Source organism: Chinchilla lanigera, unplaced genomic scaffold (assembly GCF_000276665.1).
Source record: "Chinchilla lanigera isolate Chin_1 unplaced genomic scaffold, ChiLan1.0 scaffold00028, whole genome shotgun sequence".
Classification (NCBI taxonomy): domain Eukaryota; kingdom Metazoa; phylum Chordata; class Mammalia; order Rodentia; family Chinchillidae; genus Chinchilla; species Chinchilla lanigera.
This window is the reverse complement of record NW_004955429.1, coordinates 12058426-12077849: the sequence shown is the minus strand read 5'-3', so window position 1 is coordinate 12077849 and position 19424 is coordinate 12058426. Positions and strand designations below refer to the sequence as shown.

General features: G+C 38.5%; 1 protein-coding gene across 1 annotated transcript in view; it reads right to left on the bottom strand.

The window, feature by feature from the left end:
• Itga8 (integrin, alpha 8) overlaps window positions 1-19424 on the bottom strand; it is a 187994-nt gene that overhangs the window by 42908 nt on the left and 125662 nt on the right. The window contains exons 23-25 of the mRNA XM_005386975.2: window positions 17912-17992; window positions 8361-8466; window positions 6101-6259 (exon numbers count right to left, since the gene is read on the bottom strand). Coding sequence (XP_005387032.1) covers window positions 6101-6259; window positions 8361-8466; window positions 17912-17992 — 346 coding nt within the window. The remainder of the gene's footprint in view (window positions 1-6100; window positions 6260-8360; window positions 8467-17911; window positions 17993-19424) is intronic.

Sequence of the window (19424 nt, the reverse complement as noted above, 5' to 3'; positions counted from 1 at the left end):
ATTGCATGTCTATGTCTGTTTTCATGAGAAGCCACTGTGAAGATATCAATATGTAATACAACAATCATTGTTAATTCCCTACCACTTTGTTTGTAATTCTGTATTGTCTGTACTGTGCTTGTGATATGTTGTAAAATGTTGTATGTCTGTTAATGTTTCCCTCCTTTTATCTTTAAAATTAAAAAAAAGAAAAGAGGTAAAAGGGAAGGAGCAAGCCTCATTTCCTCCCTTATATTGTACGTAGGCTATTTGCCCTATGGTGGGTGTGGCTCTCATACCGCCAACCCCGGCACTAGATAATAAATCAGTCATAAACTCTAGATTCAGCAGCCTCTGAAAAACTTATGCACCATGATTGCACAAGGCTTTGTGGGGAGGACATTCAGACACAAACCATAACACTACTTTAAAAAAATGCTCACTTGGGAGCCTGAAGACCCTCTCAAGGAGCAGAAAGGCAGAATGCAATGGGCCCAGGAGTAAGAATTGGATCTACAGGAGGTATAAAAGCAAAGGCGATCACTGATCAAAGGGAGCACTGCTCTCAGAGAGCATGTGTATAGGGGGCTGGAGAGGACCACTTCAAGAGCAAGTGGTAGCTACCACTACATAATCACAGTTGGAAGAGAAGAGAAATAAAATTTGGTACCGCTCTCCCAATCAGACCCTCTGAATGAGCTTCTAAGGCTTTTATTTTCTGGAAGAAGAGCTTGTAGGAGAAGCTGCAGCACTGAAGGAGCAGGAAGTAGACACAAACAATGCTTTAGCTCTGAACTCCATTGTGGCTGCAAATGGTCAAAGCTCACAAAAAAGTGCACAAAGAAAAGAAGTCTACAAAGAAGAAAAAAATCAGTAGCTAATGATACTAAATGGTCTTCCTTTTTACGTTTGATTTTTAAGTTGTCTGTGTGAAAAAGGAGGGAAGAAGGGAGAGACGGGATGGCAATGAATCAGTGAGAGCTGTGAGGGACTAGCCACTGTCCTTCCATTCTGAATTAATGAGAACCAGTAAGCAGAGGCAGTTATGAAAGAGCAAAGTACTCATAAGGATAAAGCAAAACTATGCAAATTTGCCAAACCACTGTCTGCGGGCCCACTTGACTCTAGAAAACTATTTGCAGTGCTATAATCCTTGACGAAAGAACTTGTTCTGCTTCTTTTGTTCAGATTTGTACTAGTCGGTTGTAATTTGGACTTCCTGTGGGATTGGTCTTGTTGAAGAGACCAGACTCAGTGGCGACCTCCTGCTTTCCATGGCTCTAGTGACGGTTCTTACAAGCAGCATTGGCTTCTCCTCCTGTGATGCCCTTCCTGGTTTGGTCTCTGTGAAATCATTTTTACCTCAGGGTTCTCTCTTGAGTTACACCCAGAATGTGGCTCTGCGCTCTTAACACAGCTGACATTTGGGCATCGCATCTGCCCTCCTCTCCTTGGCACAGCCTCTCATTCCACAGCCTTTTCCCTCAGAATCTCACACTTGGCTGTGTATTATGAAACCTTGTCCATTAAAAAAAAATCCTTTTCTCTTAATGAAACATTTGGTTCCTGAGTATGGTTTACTTTTTCAAGGTCATCTTATCTAAAGATCATCTCTTGTTTGAATCGCCTTCCAAACCGCAGAAGAAAGTCCACTAAAACAACAAAATTGATAGTTTGAAATAATTATTTTACTGCCTTTAGTATGGTTGAGAACTACTTTACCCTACTCTAAAATTTTATTCCAAGAAGGATCTGGAACAAATTAGATTTAATGGATTGGTCTGAATGTTGCAGACAGTTGAGTGTTTTAAAATGTTATAGATGGTAGGATGTGAAGAAACCACCACACTGAAATCCTCTCCTTCTTACCTAGACTAAGAAGCCTAGACGTAAAACCTTCAGGGTTATCTGCTTCTGTCCCCAAGGTTACAGAAGACAGTGACTGGTTACAGAAGACAGTGATTGGGCGTGGCCATGTGGGAACCATCATGGCAGGAGGCAAAACTGAAAGGTAGACACCTTTACTGTGGGAGGCCGAAGTGAAAGTAGGAAGGAATGAGCCCCAAGCACTCACTCGCCCCTCTGCTGAGTTCTCTTGGGCCTTAGTTTCTGCTGGTGAGAAAACAAAGGGTTGCAGAACTCACCTTTCTTTTCCTAAATCCATACTAACATGATACTTCCACTACTCAAAGACTGACATTTGAATGATGCTGAAAAACCAAGTTGAGTGAATCTCCCACGAAGCCTGACATAAGATAGATGTGTACATTCGCACACACACACATACACACACATCTCTAGTAACATCCTGTGTGTTGTCACCCTTGCTGTACCTCAGCTTGGTGGTTGATGCTGATGGTCTGTATTTGGAGAACAAATGAGGTGGGATGTGGGTGAGAACTTTTGTCCATTGTGCCTAAAGCAGCCATGGGTTAGAATGATCACACTGGTGGCTTACACAGGTAGTCCTCATACCCTGCTCAAACCTAGAGGCCATTTGGGTAACTTGTTTGGGTAACTGGACTGAACCACTGTTGTGGAAACTAATCCCCATAGGGATCTTATTGGATTTCAAGAGTTGGGTGAGGAAACCTTGAGGCTCTATTGCCTTTGGAACACATCTTCATTGGGTAGATGGGTTGGATTTCAGATGGGCTGGATTCAGTGTTTGGCATTCAGAATACATTTCTCTTTCAAAATGATGTTTTAAATGGTAGTTGAGTTTTCAAGCCATTCCACAAAAACCCTCCACTTAAGCCTCAATATGGTTTTGATGCCATAAAACTGTATTTGCAATAAAAATAATAATACCCAGGACTGTGGCCATATGAGTGATTTTAAAAAAATAGAAAAAATCATTGTGTGTAGTTCATTCTCTTGAACTTTCATATTTAAGTGGAAATAAACTTATGTAGAGGGAAATGAGAAAGTATGTAAAAGTTTTAAAGAGGTTCTGAGAGGTATCTGCTACATTTCAAAGGCTTTAGAGCTGGTGGCACAGGTTCCTTGCAATGATTGGCCCAGAAAATGCTTCTAAGAATATAGGGATGGTTTCTTTTTCATAAGTAGGATATTTTAGAAATCTGTGAGAAGACTGAGGAGATACAGTGGAGAAGAGCTCTATTTTCCACAGTTAGTGAGCAAAATGAGACTATCAAAGAGAGGGAAAAGTTGACTAAAAAGTGCATCTGAGCCCAGGAAGAAGGAAATTAGCTGAAAGAGCATCCACTGAGTGGTTGAAGAGGAAGGCATGATGGGAGAACCATGAAAATCCCTCAACTTCAGGAAGCTGGGGGTAGGGTTCCTCTATGACAGGCCTGGGGTTGGTCTGGAGTGGTCCTGTTAGGCCTGGGCATTGTGGAAATGGACAGCTAATGGATGCAGAGGTTTCCCAAGTGAAGCCTACCCGTCTCTCTCCTCAGAAGGAAACTGTAGAGCAAATGATCTTGCTCTGTGCTGTACTGCTATAACAGAACCCCTGACATGATCTAATTTATAAAGGAGAGTTTATCTTAGCTCGCGGTTCTGTGAGCCAGGAAGTCCAGGAGCAGGAAGCTAGTGAGGAGTTCATGAAGGAGTCACTTGTTGGGAGAAGATGAGCTCTCTTTCATGATGACAGGGGCTCTCCACAGTAGCTCCCTCAAGGTCAAATAACTCCCTCCTAGAGAGCAGCATTAATCCCTTCATGAGCACACAGCTCCCAGGACTCAAACAGCTCGTGATAGTCCCGTCATTTCTCAACACACTGGAAGTCAGATGTAAACACCGCTTTGGATAGGACAAAGCATGGCACAAATAGAAAGGAACTGTACCATAGTACATTTGGTAAATGTTGGGATTTAGTTCTTGCCTTTACGAGTACACTTCTGCCTCTCTGTTTCTTTTACTAAATTCATTTCCTTTGCTTCTTACTAAAAATATTATCTATATACTACATTTTCTTTTAAAAGCAGCTAACCTGATGCAAATGTTTAAAATCTTAAATTGATACTACAATTAAAAATTTCTCAGGCTTATTGTGGTGACAGCAACATATAAAAATAGTATAATTTTCAATACTTTCTCATCTGTATTTAAGACAGAGCAAGATTATTTATCTTTGTTTCCTCTAAGAAGATATCAATTGCCAAGTATCTTAAGAGGCAAATAATTTCAAGTGTTCTGAATTGTTTATAACCACTGAGATAAATATGCTGATTATTTATTTATTTATTTTTTATTTTAAAGATAAAAGGAGGGAAACATTAACAGACATACAACATTTTACAACATCACAAGCACAGTACAGACAATACAGAATTACAGACAAAGTGGTAGGGAATTAACAGCTGATTATTTATTTAAAATCTATCTATTAATAAGAACTTTTCTAGACTCTGGTAGCTCATATTAAAACATATGTAAACTACATTGTGAATCATTGAGAATCTGAAAGTAATGTCACTTTAAATTTTCCATGAATTCAAAATTTCAAGCATTTATGCATGGTTATGATTATTTAATTAGTAGGCAGCAACTGCTTCATAGTATAATCAAATCTTATATTCAGGTTTTACAGACTGAGAGGTGTTTTGTTTTGTTTTGTTTTGTCTTGTTAGGAAAGGAGCCTAATTAAGTTGTATCTGAAAAATCCCTAGCCTCAGACTAATTTTTAATGAAAGTTTACGAGCACTTAAGAAATAATTGGGTAGCACACAATGCCAGGTTCTCAGTCTATATACCTATTTGGCTTGCAGGAATCTGTCAACCTTTCAGGAGAGTTACCTATCAGCAGTACCTCAGGCACTGTATACGGTTGTTAAATTACCACAAAAAAGTAACTCACAGCCAACATGGCACACACTAAACAAGTTACCCAATCTACATGCAAATATATACAAATAGTGTCAGATTTAAACTAAACATTGTACTCAGAGAGAGAAGCCTTCTGCGCGATCATGGGCTTCAAGAATCTATACCAAACTACAGTACATGTTAAATAGAGCAAGATTGAGCTACTTCAGTGTTTCATATTAACATCTGAAGATGATGTTTTGTAAGAAGCTACTGTCCTTAGAGATGGAGACCGAAGAGAGAGGAAATGGGTGAGCTGAGGTCTTAGATGGCAGGGTCAGTTCTTTGTGGAGTCAGCCTGTGGACTACCGCCTTTGGGTCCTTGCCGCTGTTAGGAGAAGGTTGGCTCCTCAGTGGAGCTGTCCTCTGAGGACAACATCTGACATGCAAAGTTTTGTTTTTGTTTTCATACAAATGTGACACTTTCAAGGGCTTATGCTAATTTGTTTCTTTCCTCTCCAAAGGAACCTAAGCCAAGACTGACTCTCCAGCTGAGTGGAGTCAGCTCCTTGGGCATGAGCGATTTTGGTTTTTCGTTCTGTAGTACTGAGGGCTGAACCTGCTGTCATTGTACAGAGCACATCCTGCCTCCTTTTAAAATGTTTTATTTTGGGACAGGGTCTCACTAAGTTGCCAAACTGATTAGAAGTCATGACCCTCCCGCCCCAGACCCCCAGAATGCTGGGATTACAGGGGTGCAACAACTCCCTAGCTTTCAGATCCTAACCTCAGCCTCCTTCTGGATCTTGCATGTTAATGACCTCCTTCCCAGGTGATTTGGACACATTTCAGGGCAGCAGGGCTTTGAGTTTCTCTATGAGCTTCCCTACAGTGGCGTCTTCATGGCATTGAGTCAAGCTTTGGTAAATTCTCACATTTTATACTTGCTCTCGATGCCAAGACCCCACTTGCCCAAAGAGCCTCATGTCTTTTGTCAATAGACCAGTAAGGCTTTAAAAATAACATTTGGTACCAATTCTCCAAAGCATGAAATCTATTTATGATTTTGGCTTGGTTGTGCTATTAGTCAAACCGTATATAGAACGTGTATATTGAAATGGGCTAAATAAATGACAGGTTACTATGAGCAACAAAACTAAGAGAAAATTAAGTCTTCTAGGAATGAAATTTTAAATTGGACCTGGCACTTTACAGAACTAAAAGAAAAGGTATGGTTAATGATCACTGAAGGAACTCATAATTATTTATTTATTTTTAAGCAAGGCACTACTTTCACCTTTTTCTTACCATAAAAATAATAAAACCACTGGTTGGCCTGGATTCCTACCTTTATATCCTGTGGGTTGATATCAGGATTTGTTCGACACTGCAGAGGCCCCAGAGTTTGAAGGTGAAAAACATAGAGGAGAAACTCATTCCGTGCAGAAAACGGCCAGCCGACTTCCAGCGTGGTGTCGCTGATGGTGCTTGGTCCAATATTGTGCAGCTGCAAGCAAGTGACATGTTATGAAACGGTAGGAAGAGGAACTCTGACTCTACGCACCCTGGACCTGTTTCAGAATGCATCCATTACTGGTGTTAAGTCACCAGAATTATGACTGTTAACAAGAAAAAGAATAAGAAAGTAAGAAAGAGTCCAAATGGGTAGGAAGAGCTTAGAAAGCAGGATGTACCTCAGGACTCTGGTGTGAGGTGCTCTACATGTGGATTTCCTCCATGAAGATAATACAGACTGAGCACCTTTATATAAAATTCCTGAGACTGGAGGCTTTCCGATGTTATATTTGAGAACATTTGCATATACATAATGAGCCCCAAGTGTAAAGGCAAAATTTGCTGATGTTTCATATATGCATTATGTACATAGCCTGAAGGTCATCTTATGCAGTATTTTAAATGTGCTGTTGTTTTGCACCATATCCCATAGCATGAGATCAGATATGGAATTTTCCACTTGTGGCATTGTGTCAGTGCCCAAAATGTTTTGGGTTTCGAAGCACAATTCCTGTTTTCAGACTAAGCATGCTCCATCTGTGTTACCTATGTCTATTTACCATGACTTTATACTAATTTAATAGTAGTGCTAGAAATGCAATTTTAACTATACGCTTTCAAAACTCAGTAACTCTGTCTTTCCATTGGAATCTGCCTCTTCTTGACTACTGACTTGTCAATTGCAACCATATGTGATGCACTCTCGTTCACCCCCTGGAAAACTGGACATCCATCAAGTGCCAAAGCCCATCTGGGCTCGCTGCAATCCACTGTCAGTGTGTGTTTCAAAGCTGAGCTCCTTCTGTTCTAAACAGCAAGTCTCAAGGCAAGAAGGGCCACATCTCACAAAGAGATGAGCAATTTGCATGCATGAATAGCATACTCACAGCACACAAAAGAGTGAGCCGAAAAAGTGTTTACATTTATTGTGGATTTTAAAATTCACCTTCAAAATTAGCAGGGATCATTTCCTCCCCGACAGTTGTGACAATTATCACGATTCTATGAAATAATGAACAATTGTTTCTGCTTGTTAGGTGGCCTATCAAAGAGGTATGGCATCTGTTGATGTTGTGTATACATATATATATATATATATATATATATATATATATATATTTTTTTTTTTTTTTTTTTTTTTTTATTTTTAAATTTTTTTTTTTGAGGGGGGTACTGGGAATTGAACTCACGATCTCATGCTTACCAGGCAGGTGCTGTGCCATTTCTGGCCCTGATGCAGTATGTTTTGAGACATGAAATTAATGTGTAAGAACATGTGGATATTGCTTTTGGTACAACTTGTAATTACCCTACACTTTTATAATCAATTTATGCTGAGCTTAGAAGCAAGACTGCTTTAAGTATGATTGAATCAGAATATTTTCACAAGCTTTAAAGTCTCACTTGTCTGCTTCTGGAAAATATATTACTGATCAATGGACTCTTTCAAATCTAAGAATAAGTTATTCATTTCTAAGCTGGGTTATGTAACTGAAAAGTAAAATTATCCTTATCTCCTTGCCATGCACTTATACATACGTTTTTTCTGTACAATAGAAAAACACTCATTAAACTTTCCGTCAAGTGCCTTGGAGTTGGCGACCTTCAGTTTAAGAGATGGGAGAGCTTGGGGCTGGGGATTTAGCTCAGCGGCAAAAGCGCCTGCTTGGCAAGCGCAAGGTCGTGAGTTCGGTTCCCAGGACCGGAGAAAAACCAAAAAAAAAAAAGAGAGAGAGAGATGGGAGAGCTTTAGAAATATCTGAAAATGCAGGAAAAATTGAAAGAAAGTCTAGAGAGCAAGTTATTTTTATGTGTGTGCTGTCCAACTATTAAAGAAAGCAAAAAAGAACTTTGTAAAAAAGAAAAGCAGTACAAGATAAAATGTTTCTTACCATGTTTGGCTCTTACCGCCAAGAAGGAATTGACCAGATCTGTGAGTACTAAGACAACCCACTATGATAGGAGAACACAAGAACAGGAATCTAGGCAGCGCATCAAGCTTGGACTTTGGATGGATGTTTCAAAAGATGTTGTATGTAGCAGAGAGCAGAGGAATAAAGCCCTAACACAATTTAAACGTAGAAGACAGCTACCTCATAAATATGTTCCACCAATGGCCCGACTTCCTCTTCTTTGCGGGGCTCCTGTCCCGGTTCCCAGTTATGAATGGGCAGAACAACTTGCGGAGGGTGCGATACTCTGGAACATGGAATGGTAGGTTAATGGCGGATAGGTAAGGAACATTTCTCCACAGTGTACACTAATAGCAGAAGAAACACATATCTCTTTAGGTATTTGAAAATATATTGCCTACCTGGAGAACATTCTGGAACTGACAATTAGAAAAATGACTAAAATGATAGTGAAACATCTGCTATGGCACGCTCCTAATTAGTGGTCTTTAGTTTGGGTTGACTCTTTTATGGCATCTCATTTCTTGAACACTAGAGGGCAGAGCAGAGAGCTGCTCTTGAGATGAATAGTTTAACATACCCATACATAAATATTTACATTTATGCAGTCTGTGTTTGTGTGTGCACATGTCTGTGTGTATACCGGCTACATAATCCCCCTTTAAGCCATACAAAGAAATGGGACTTTTTTGTGTATGTGGATAAATATCTAGTAATTCTGTGTGATACATTTAATATCTAGTTGTAAAGAAATATAGTTTCTGATTAAAGATTTCAGAATAGAAAAGTGGTCATCATATACCTCTTCTTAGATTTCTTTGGCTTTCTATTAATGTGACCAGACCTCCCTTGAGAGCAGGTGAAGAGCTAGAACAAAATAAAGCATGATGTAGTCCTAGAGTCATCTTATAGATAATCAAAGGTGAGAAAGAGTTAAATGGTATTCTCATGTAGGTTAAATGGTATTATCATGTGTTAAGTAGAAGATTAGCTCAATATGTGGGTATGTTTTTCTGCATTGAGGATACTGTAGCATTATTCCATGTTAAATGCAGACTATAAACCCAATTGTTGTTTTAAATAAATCATAAAAAGAATAATTCTCCAAAACACCAATGTTTTGTAGGAGATTTGAGGTAAACATGGGTCCTTAAAAGAATTCCTAGATTTTGACTAAAAGAACTTTAACAGAAAACATCTCTTGTGGCAATTAAATGTCTCACATGCCTTACAGGGATATCCAATAATTATTATAGCATCCTGAAACTTCAGAGTTATCATTTTGCTCCTCCACTGGGAGACCTCTTTCTGAAGCAGAAAGTATAAAATTTATTGGGTTAAATTCCCACCATAGGGCAAGTAATCTAAGGTTGGTATGTCTCTCTTGACTCATCTTGAAAATTGTGATACACTGAGTTGTCTACCACAAATGACTGGAAAATATCTCAAACGCTTTTGGTCAAAGTTAATTTGGCTGCATTGTGTTTTAGAAGTATATTTGAAAGTGGGCAACCCACAGAAATGTTACTAGATTATAAAGCCCTTCATATATAGCCTTCACTTGTACCTGTTAAATAAAAACTGTGGGTTACAGCTATGCTGTGTTGACTCCTCAAAAATTCTCAAGCTTTACATTGGCTTCTCGCTTTGCTGTTCTCCTTTCCTACTGATTTGATTAAATTACATTCAGCTTAGATGTGGGGGGCATGGGAAGAGAAGGACAAGATGCGGTGAGTTGCTTTCATCAGCTGGAAACCCAGAAAGCTTGGACCTTCCTTCCCACAGTCTTGCTTACTTCCCCACCCAAATTTTGACTTTGTTCTCCCCGGCTACTGAGTGGGGTCCGTGCTCAGCATCCATTATCCACTGTGAAGTGCTAAAGGATTTTTTTTTTAAGCATAGAGAAAAACTAAAAAAGAAGCTGCATACATTTTCTCTGCAAAGACTTGTTCTTATGGTCCTCGATCATGTACGACTGGTGCTAAATTCGCTAGGATCACAGAATCAGGCATCTTTAGACCTTGACAGGTATTGTAGAGTCAATGTAGTAAAAAAAATTCTCTTTGTACAGAGAAGTGGTGGGTCAGTTATAGGAAAGGACTAAAGTAATGTTTCCAAAGACATTCTACTCTTTTTCTAATATGCTAGCTATCCTTGGGGGTCCCAAATTGCAGCAATAGTTAGAATACAATTTAAAGCTGGGCGTGGTGGTGCAGGCCTGTAATCCCAGCACTCATGAGGCTGAGGCAGGAGGATCCTTGCAAGTTCAAGGCCAGCCTGGGCTACAAAGTGAACTCAAATCCAGCCTGAACTGCATAGCAAGGCCCTGCCTCAGAAAGAAAAGAAAAACACAATTTAAATTTTTTGATACAGTTCTGTAGTAAAATCAGATTGAAATTTATGAAGAAACATGTAAGTTATCACAAGGCACTACAAAATCATTCAAAAAGTAAGAATCACAAATCTCAGTTGTTTATCTATTGAAGAAGACTCAGATATGGGGTAAACTATGGTGCAGAATGACTTCAGCTAACTCAAGGACACATAAATCAGTGAATGCTTTACAAAAAGGGAAGTAAGCCAGCAAGAAAGAACATAATCAACTAACTTGTTTGATATTTACAGCCCATGCAGTAATGTAACCAGCCCTACTAAGTAGAAGACAGAGTATTATTCATTGGGACTCTCAGGTGATAAAAAAGATTGGGGTACTGTTAATGGTAACCCTGGCTATTAGGAGAGGCTTTGGGGAGAAAGAAGGAACTTGTTTTTCAAATTAAATTTTCTTTGAGATATGTGTTCATAAAAAATAACATAGGGAGATCTCATCTACCCTCTAACCAGTTTTCCCAATGCTAATGTCTTACAAAACCAAGATGTGGTATTTTGTCTACTATCAAAACAGGAATATTGGCATTGATGTAGTCAAGGTACAAATCATTTCTTTCACTTCAGAGATATCCTTTTATAGCCATACTCACTTCTCTCCATCTTTATTCACTCTTTATCTCTTGGCAACCACTAATCAGCTTCTCTCTTCTATAATCCTGTCATTTTAAGAATGTTATGTAAATGGAAATACATAGTATGCAGTCTTTGGGGACTGCATTTTTTCACTCTGCGTAACTCTGTGGAAGTCCATCCAGGTTGATCCATCTTTCAATAGTCCATTCATCTGGGTTTGAAACCCCATATCATTTTTAATATCCTTGCTTTCTTATGTTTGTAGTTTGCTATTTTTTTTTTACTATTCTCTTTAAAATAAAAAAATAGGGAAGAGAGATAGGGGAATGAAAATAGAAATCTACAAAAATAAGACAAGTACTGGTACGTGTATATCAAATTAGCCAGCTCCCGTAAATTAACCAATAGCTTAAAGAAAAAAATCACAAAATTTAAAAAAATTTTGGAGTGACTTATAATGAAAACCCAACAAATCAACATTTTGGAATGCTGCTAACACAGCAGAAGAAAATGTGTAGTACCAAATGGTTATATAAGAAAAGAAGGGAAGTTTCTTGTCACTGTTACCTGGTCTTTTCCTGAAAATAAGGCCTAACTGGGAGCAATTAGCCTGGAAATAATGACCGGCTGTAATTAATAGCTGGTCACTACCATGGTGATGGCCAGTATCATGCAGATTATATCTCACTGTTCTCTGGTTGGCTGGCTACTCTGTAATGGCAGGTAACACAAGTGTTATGGCCTCTGTCTAGATGCCCCTCCCGCCCAATTCTCATACAGTCATAGGTGGGGTTTTTCAGAGGTGGCCGGATCTAGAGTGTGTGATGGTGGGGTTAAGTGTGTGAGGCTGAAATCTATGGTATGTGATTACTACTTTAGTCCACGGATTAGTTTGGCATAGTTTTTGGTGTGGGTAATGGCAGAGCCTTCCTTGGATGTGCGTGCTACCCACTCCAAGATTGTGTAGCGTGAATAAAATATAAGGGACAGAAACAGGACTGCTGTCGCTGCTTCACTACTTTGCTGCTTCCTGCCTTGCTGCCTTCTACATTCTGCCTGCCATGAGCTGTTTCCTCTCTGCAAGGCCCCTGCCATACCACCCTGCCTCAGAGCCAGCCAACTATGAATCAAGACTTCTACAAACTGTAAGCCGAACGAACCTTTCCAACTTTAAGTTTGAGTGTCAGGTATTTTTTCTTAGCAATGAGAAAAGTAACCAAGACAGCAAGGTTAGGCTGATTACGATTGGTACTTTTGATCTTTAGTTAGGTCTTATTCTCAGGGACACAGAAATTTCTACATAGAGGACCTAGAAAAAGAAGAGACAACCATACAGCAATAAAAATATGGAAATAACAAAAAATGGAGGACAATGGAATAAAAAACAGAATCAAAAAAGGAAGGGAGGGAGGGAAGGAGGAAAAAAGAAAGAAAATATCAAGATTTGGTTCTTTGAAGAGATCATTAATTTATATCAGATTGATCAGAAAGAAAAGAAGAAAGGAGAAAGTGCAAATTGCCAGTATCAGGAATGATAGAGGGAATACACTATAAATCCCAAAGATATTAAGAGACAATATTAAGAACAACTTTATGCCAATATGTGGAACAACTGAGATGAAATAGACAAATTTTCTGAATGACACAGGCTGCTCAAGTAGAAATAGCATGAATAACTTTACATCTAAGAATGAAACTGAGTTGTTAAAACAACTTTATATTTATAATCCAGACTCTCATGTCTTCACTAGTGAGTTTTGCTCAACATTTAAAGAAGAAATAATAACTAACAACACAAACTCTTTTAAAAAACAGTGGAGCCAGAGATATAGCTCAGTGGCACGGAGCCTGCTTGGCAAGTACAAGGTCCTGAGTTTGATTCCCGGTATCCCCCCCCGCCAAAAAAAAGTTTATTAAAAGAAAATAGTGGAGATGGAGGAACATTTCCAACCCCTTTTCATGGGGCTAGTATTTCCCTGACACTCAAACCAGAAAAAAGAAGAAAACCTCATGATTATACTTCATGAAGGTAGATTTGCAGGAGTTCCTAATAAAATTTTAGCAAGCTGAATCCCAGAATGTATATTTAAAAAGATAATTAAAAGAAAATGGGCTTCTCCTGAGTGCAAGTTTGGTTTAAAATTCAAAATAAGAAATGAATCAATTCACCACTTTTATGGGGAAAAAAAGAAAACCATTCATTCATCTTCATTGACACAGGAAAAAGTATTTGAAAAATTTGAACACATATTCATGGTTAAAATTTCCAAGAAAAACTAGAAATAAAAGAGGAACATCTTCAACTTGGTAAAAGCTGTCTTTGAAAACTTGTAATTAGTGTCAAATTTAATGGTGAGAGATTGGATGAGTTCCCTGTGAGGTTGAGAATAAGACAGGATGTCTTCCTAGACTTGCACTGGTGGTCCTAGCGCTTGCTGTAAGAGAGGGCAAGGGCAAGGAAATGCAGGTTGCAACTATGTGAGCAAACACCTTAGCCTGGACCAGCAAGACGTCTGGCCTTTGCCCTCAGCTTGTGCTGCAGGATCTCTGTTTTCTGCATTTTACGCCTGCTAGGATTGGGTCTGTTTGCCTGAGACCTTGAATCACATAGGATTTTCCAGCAATGTGATTTAGGGTGGGTGTTGTCCATACCGGAAAGACCAATGATGTGATTTTAGATGGGAGTTTAATTATAGCATATCAATCAACATGGAGACTGAGATCAATTATACAACAGAGCCCTAATAAAAACTGTGACACCAACGCCTGGGAGAGCGTCACTGGTCAGTGATACTTCACACATGTGGTCACCCATCAATACTAGGGAAATATAATGTGTCGTAAGTCCATGGGAGAAGATAGTGCCAGCTCTGTGTTTGGTACTTATCCAGATCCTGCCAATGTTCTTCTCATGGCTGATTTTTTATTCTAACCCTTTCCCATATAATAAACCAAAGTGAATATGGTCACTTTCAATGAGTTCTTTAAGTCCTTCTCATGAATTTTTGAACCTAAGTGTAGATATGGGAACCTTCCAAACCTGCAGTTGGTGTCAGAAGTGAGGGTGTGCTCTTGTGAGGTCTTTCTTCTCTAATTGCCATGGGCCAAATTTTTCCACATGCAGATGGGAAAGTCAAAAATAAAAGCGTATTTATTAACAGAGAATATGATAGTTGTACAGAAAATCATAGAAAATCAGCAAACAAAAATGCTAGTACTACTTAGAAAGGAATCTTTCAAAATAGCAGGACATACTCCTCCATTTCAACACTTAGGATTCATGCAGATCAGTTAAGTCTTAGGATACATGTGGGTCATAGGGAAGAACACAAAATCCATAAATAGACACTCACATATGAAGAACTGATTTAAAGAAAAGTGCTGAAGCAGTTTAATGGGGGAGAAGGATCTTTACAACAAAATGTCCCAGAAACAAGTGAATTATTCATAAGTAAAAATGAATCTTGGCTCTTACCTCTGACATGACAGAAAAATTAAGATAAAATTAATCATAGACCTACATGTAAAACATGAAAGAAATAAACCTCTAGTAGAAAACATAGGAGAAAAATTTCATGACCTTGGAAAGGCAAATGATTTCTTAGCTAGGATACCAAGAGCCAAACCGTGAAAAGCTGATCAATTGAATTTGATAGCAAAGTTAGACTTTGGCTCTTTGAACAGCTTAGCTAAGACAATACAAAGTCATATTTGAGACCTGGAGGAAATATTTGCTAGATGTGTAAATGAAAAGGGATATATCCAAAATAGATAAAATAATTGTACAACTCAATAATAAGAAGGTGAACAACCCAATGAATAAGTGGGTATACGACGGAAAGAAATACTCTAACAAAAACAGACACTGATAGCAAATAAGCTTTGTAAGGAAACTCTACAAAACTGGTCACTAAGCAAATGGGCTTAAAATTTCAGTGAGATTCAGGACACTCATTGAAATGACTTAACAGAGACAGATATAAGATGCATGCTGGCCAGGATGCAGCACAGCTGAACTGCCATTCAGTGCTAGAGGGGGTGCAGAAGGGAAGTGGTCCAGTCCCTCCACAGTCAGGTAATTTCTTCCAAACATACACTGACCACCTAACTCAAAAATTCCATGTGTGGAAACAAATGCTTCAATGAAGAGCTGCATGTGAATGCTCTCTCAGGAGCTTGATTCTTGCTAGCCCCAAATTGTTGCCAACCTCTGTGATTACTAACTAGTGAATGAATGCATATTTCGCTAGACATCAGTTCAATGGAGCAATTCTCAGCCTTAAAGAAACAGATGTTGACACATTCAAGAATGTGAATGTGTCTCAAATTCATAATGATAAATGGAAGAAGCCAGACTCTTTCTGGATGAGTCTACTTATGTGACATTCTGGAGCAAGAAAAATAAAGTGACAGAAAATAGATCAAGCTTGCCAGAGTTTAGGGGTGGGAGGTCTGACAACAAAGGCACCACTTGGGATGAAGGTATAATCCTGAGTTGAATTTTCTTGTGATGTTATAACTCTTCAAACTGTACTCCCAGAAGAGTGAATTTTACTTCATGGAGCTTATATATCAATAAATTGCACTTTAAAAATGAATCCCACAGACCCCATAAACTGTGAAAAGATACTTGTATGTCTAGCTGATAGATTAGTGTCTAAATTCTTGAATTCAAATGAATTCTTATGCACTAGCAAGAAAAAGTCAATCATCTTAGGAGAAATATGTGCAAAAAATTAACAAGAATCTTCCTGAATACGAAGAATAAAGAAGTACAACATATACTTGAAAAGCATCTCAATTTCACTTAGAAATTAGGGAACTACACATTAATCTTCACCTACATACTATTTCTTAGCTATCATACATGCTTAAAATTAAAAACAGAACTATTGTAAGAGTTAGTTAATAATGTAAAGCAAAGGAGACTTTCATCCACTTCTTGTGGGAGTGTAATTTGCTGTAACTATTTTGAAAAAGATTTTGGTGTTATTTAGCAAAGTTAAATGGTGTAAACACTCTGATCTGAAACTCCACTTCTTGACAGACACTCTGCTGACATTCTTCATATATGTAGCAGAAAATACGCATGAAAAACATTGCAAAAATGAAAAATTTCCCAAATTTTCATTAAGAGTGGAATGGATGAATTATGGTACAGTGTATTTTTACAGTATAATGCTGTTGTGCAATTAAGGTGAATGAACTACAAGTATACGCACTAAAATAAGTGAATCTCAAAAAATTCACTTGAGTAGAAAGTCACAGAGTGTTACAGGAATATTCTTGTGTACATAAATTTTAAAAAACTCTATCTCTATGGGCAGGATATCATGGTCATTTCTGAGCATGAGCTTTGGAGCTGGTTGTCTGTATTTACATCCCAGCTCTCTATTTTCTAGCTGTGTAATCTTCAACTTGTGCCACAGCTCCCTCACTTTCACATTTAGGAATCTAACAGATCAATGGATAAAGAAAATGTGGTATGTACACCCAGTGCAGTGCTACTCTGCCGTAACTGGAGGCATCTGTAGGAAAATGGATGCACCTTGAGATCATGTTAAGTGAAATAAATCAGACGCACAAGCTTAAACATTGCATTATTTCTCTTATATGAGAAACCAAAAATACAAATAAAGAGCAAAATAAGACAGATAATAGGAAATGGGGTGATAACTCTTTGGGGAAGGGAAAAAGGACCAAGAGATGGAGGGAGAGGGGAAGAGGGGAAAGGGATGAAAAAAAAGAATTAAGATGTGTCAAGTACATGGACCAACTCCCCATGAGACATGCACTCATTATGTACTATAAACATTTACTAATAAAAAAATTAAAATAGAAAAAAAGGATGTTTAACACAGCTTATGAGAATAAAAAGATGTGCTAGCATGGAGTGGCATACAGAAGGCACCAATAAATGCTAGGCAGCGTCATTATTTTCCAGTCCGCTAGGGTGAGCAGCCTCACAGGACAGGAGTAAGAGGGGCCATGCAGACAGTGCAAAATCCACAGTTGGCCCCACAGAGGAATGACAACCACACTGGACTACAAGACCCGCTGAAAAAGAAGGGAGCCAGAATTCTGGAACCTTGGGGACAATCTGGTCCAAAATGCTTGCTGACATTTTTAGTCAAGTCTTCAATTTTTTTTCTAAAGAAAGCAGAATTACAATAACAGAATCAGAGAAGTCTATATTTGTGCAAAGTAGGGATGTATGCAGTCCATTTCTGATTTCCTTTCCCTCGGGCGTGGATCTTCCAGCTGATTGTCTTTCCAAGCCTTTTCCTCAAGCACTTTCCTTCTATCTCTCAACTGAGAGACCAAAGGGAAAAGATGTGGGATGTAGATCCCATGCGCCCTTCCACCTAATAAGAGCTGTTTGTTAAACCCAAGATATGGCAGGGTGAGGCAAAATGGTCATTATGCTAATATAATTATTCAGAAAAGTGAGATTTTTTTTCAGGCACTTATGTGTTTGTTGATTTTTATTAGCTTCTCATCAACTGGTTTTTATAGTTTGATTGTTGATCTGTCAGTTTTGGGAATTAAGTGATCTGTTTGATATCCCTAATTAATTAATAAACAGGGGTTTCCTATACTTTCTGACAGAAGCTGGGATTATAGAAAATAATGAAAACTGATAAACAGAAGGAACTGTGACCTGTAATTCAGGAGGAATGTTCTGTACAGATTTTACTAGTATTCCATGAGGCTTTACGTACAGAGGGTTATTGTGATGCTACTGAAATGCCTTGTTTATTACTTACCCTCTTATTTCTACTTGAGCGACAGCAGTGATGTTGATTTGCAAACTCACAAAATTGCTGTCTGGATTGTCCTTGTTAGAACTGAAACACAATGAAATGTAATTTAAATACCTTTTCTCAGATGTGTCACACACTATGATCATGAAAATATTCTGTACATTACAATCAAAACACACATTCCTAACCTGGTAGTTTGGCAAACAATGGCATATTCATTCTACAAAATCATAACCATTTGTACAGGGAAATGTTAAGATAGTTTATGATCAGCAGGAATGAAATAACTTCCTATCAGGAGATCATTCATCTGAAAATACAATAGATTTCTGGAGATGCTAACACTTTTTAATTTCAATGGCTAAACCAAAAAGACAATGAGCCTAGTTCATTTTCCAGCTTGTACCATAAACAAATTCCTTAACATCTTTGCACATCATGTTCATGGTCCATCAAATGGGGACCGACAGCGCAGTCAACTCCTGATTTTCCATGCTAATAAAGAGGAGACGTGGCATAAGTAACCCAGAACAGAACATAATTGAAAAAGCATTTGCACTTGGCTCTGGAAGGCATCATACTATACATATTTTGTGGGCAATTTTATCTTCCTTATGGCTTAATCTTAAGTTAATATTAAAACAAGAGAACATTCACTGCATCCTCAGTGGCTGTCCAGGGTGTGAAGTGGGTGTGAAGTAGAAACATAGGAAATAGCATGAAGAAACAAGACCCAAAGAGGCTGCACAGTATGCCCACTGGCAATTTGAGGTCATGTGAGTGTTTATGATGGGCATCAAGAATCTCAACCTGGAAAGTGTGTATTCAATACTATTTATTTGAACAGTGGCAAAATTACTTTTAAGTTTGGTGTTTCATTCCCTCAAGCAAATATAATTAGATACAAATCTTAACTTTTAAAAAGTAAATGTGTTAAGCAATCAGTGCTGTAAGGAAAATAAATTATACCTCCCAAGAGGTTCAGGTAGTGAAGCAGTCTTGGATGCTCGTGCTATGGATCTGCATTTTTTTTGTCCCTCTGTGCATCCATGAGAGTTGTCCACAGGATCAGTGTTTAGTAAACAAGCACATGGTCCTATGGGCACTTCAGAGATTGTTTTGATTCAGGTCCTCTTAAGAGAAGAAAGCCTTCTCTGTGACATGGAACCCTGCTTGTATTTGCTGGATCAGCTCCTGTACTGAGGTACTGTGATGGTGGGAACAGGCTAGATTCACGCTAGATTTTAGAACTTTCCAAAGTGAGGGCTAGAAAAGATCTGATCAAATTCTGCTTTCAAAGGAAGAAGAGGCAGAACTGTTCCCACAGTACTTTAGAAAAACTCTAGTTGATGGCATATACTGATAACTTAAACTGCAAACATACAGGAAAGATATAAACAAGGAAATGTCAGGCTCATTTCTTATCAGGGATTACTTACCACTGATGACCTTGTGACAGTCCCCAGGGATCTGTTCACTGAAGTTTGAACTCCAGATTCCAGGCCAGTTCATTGGA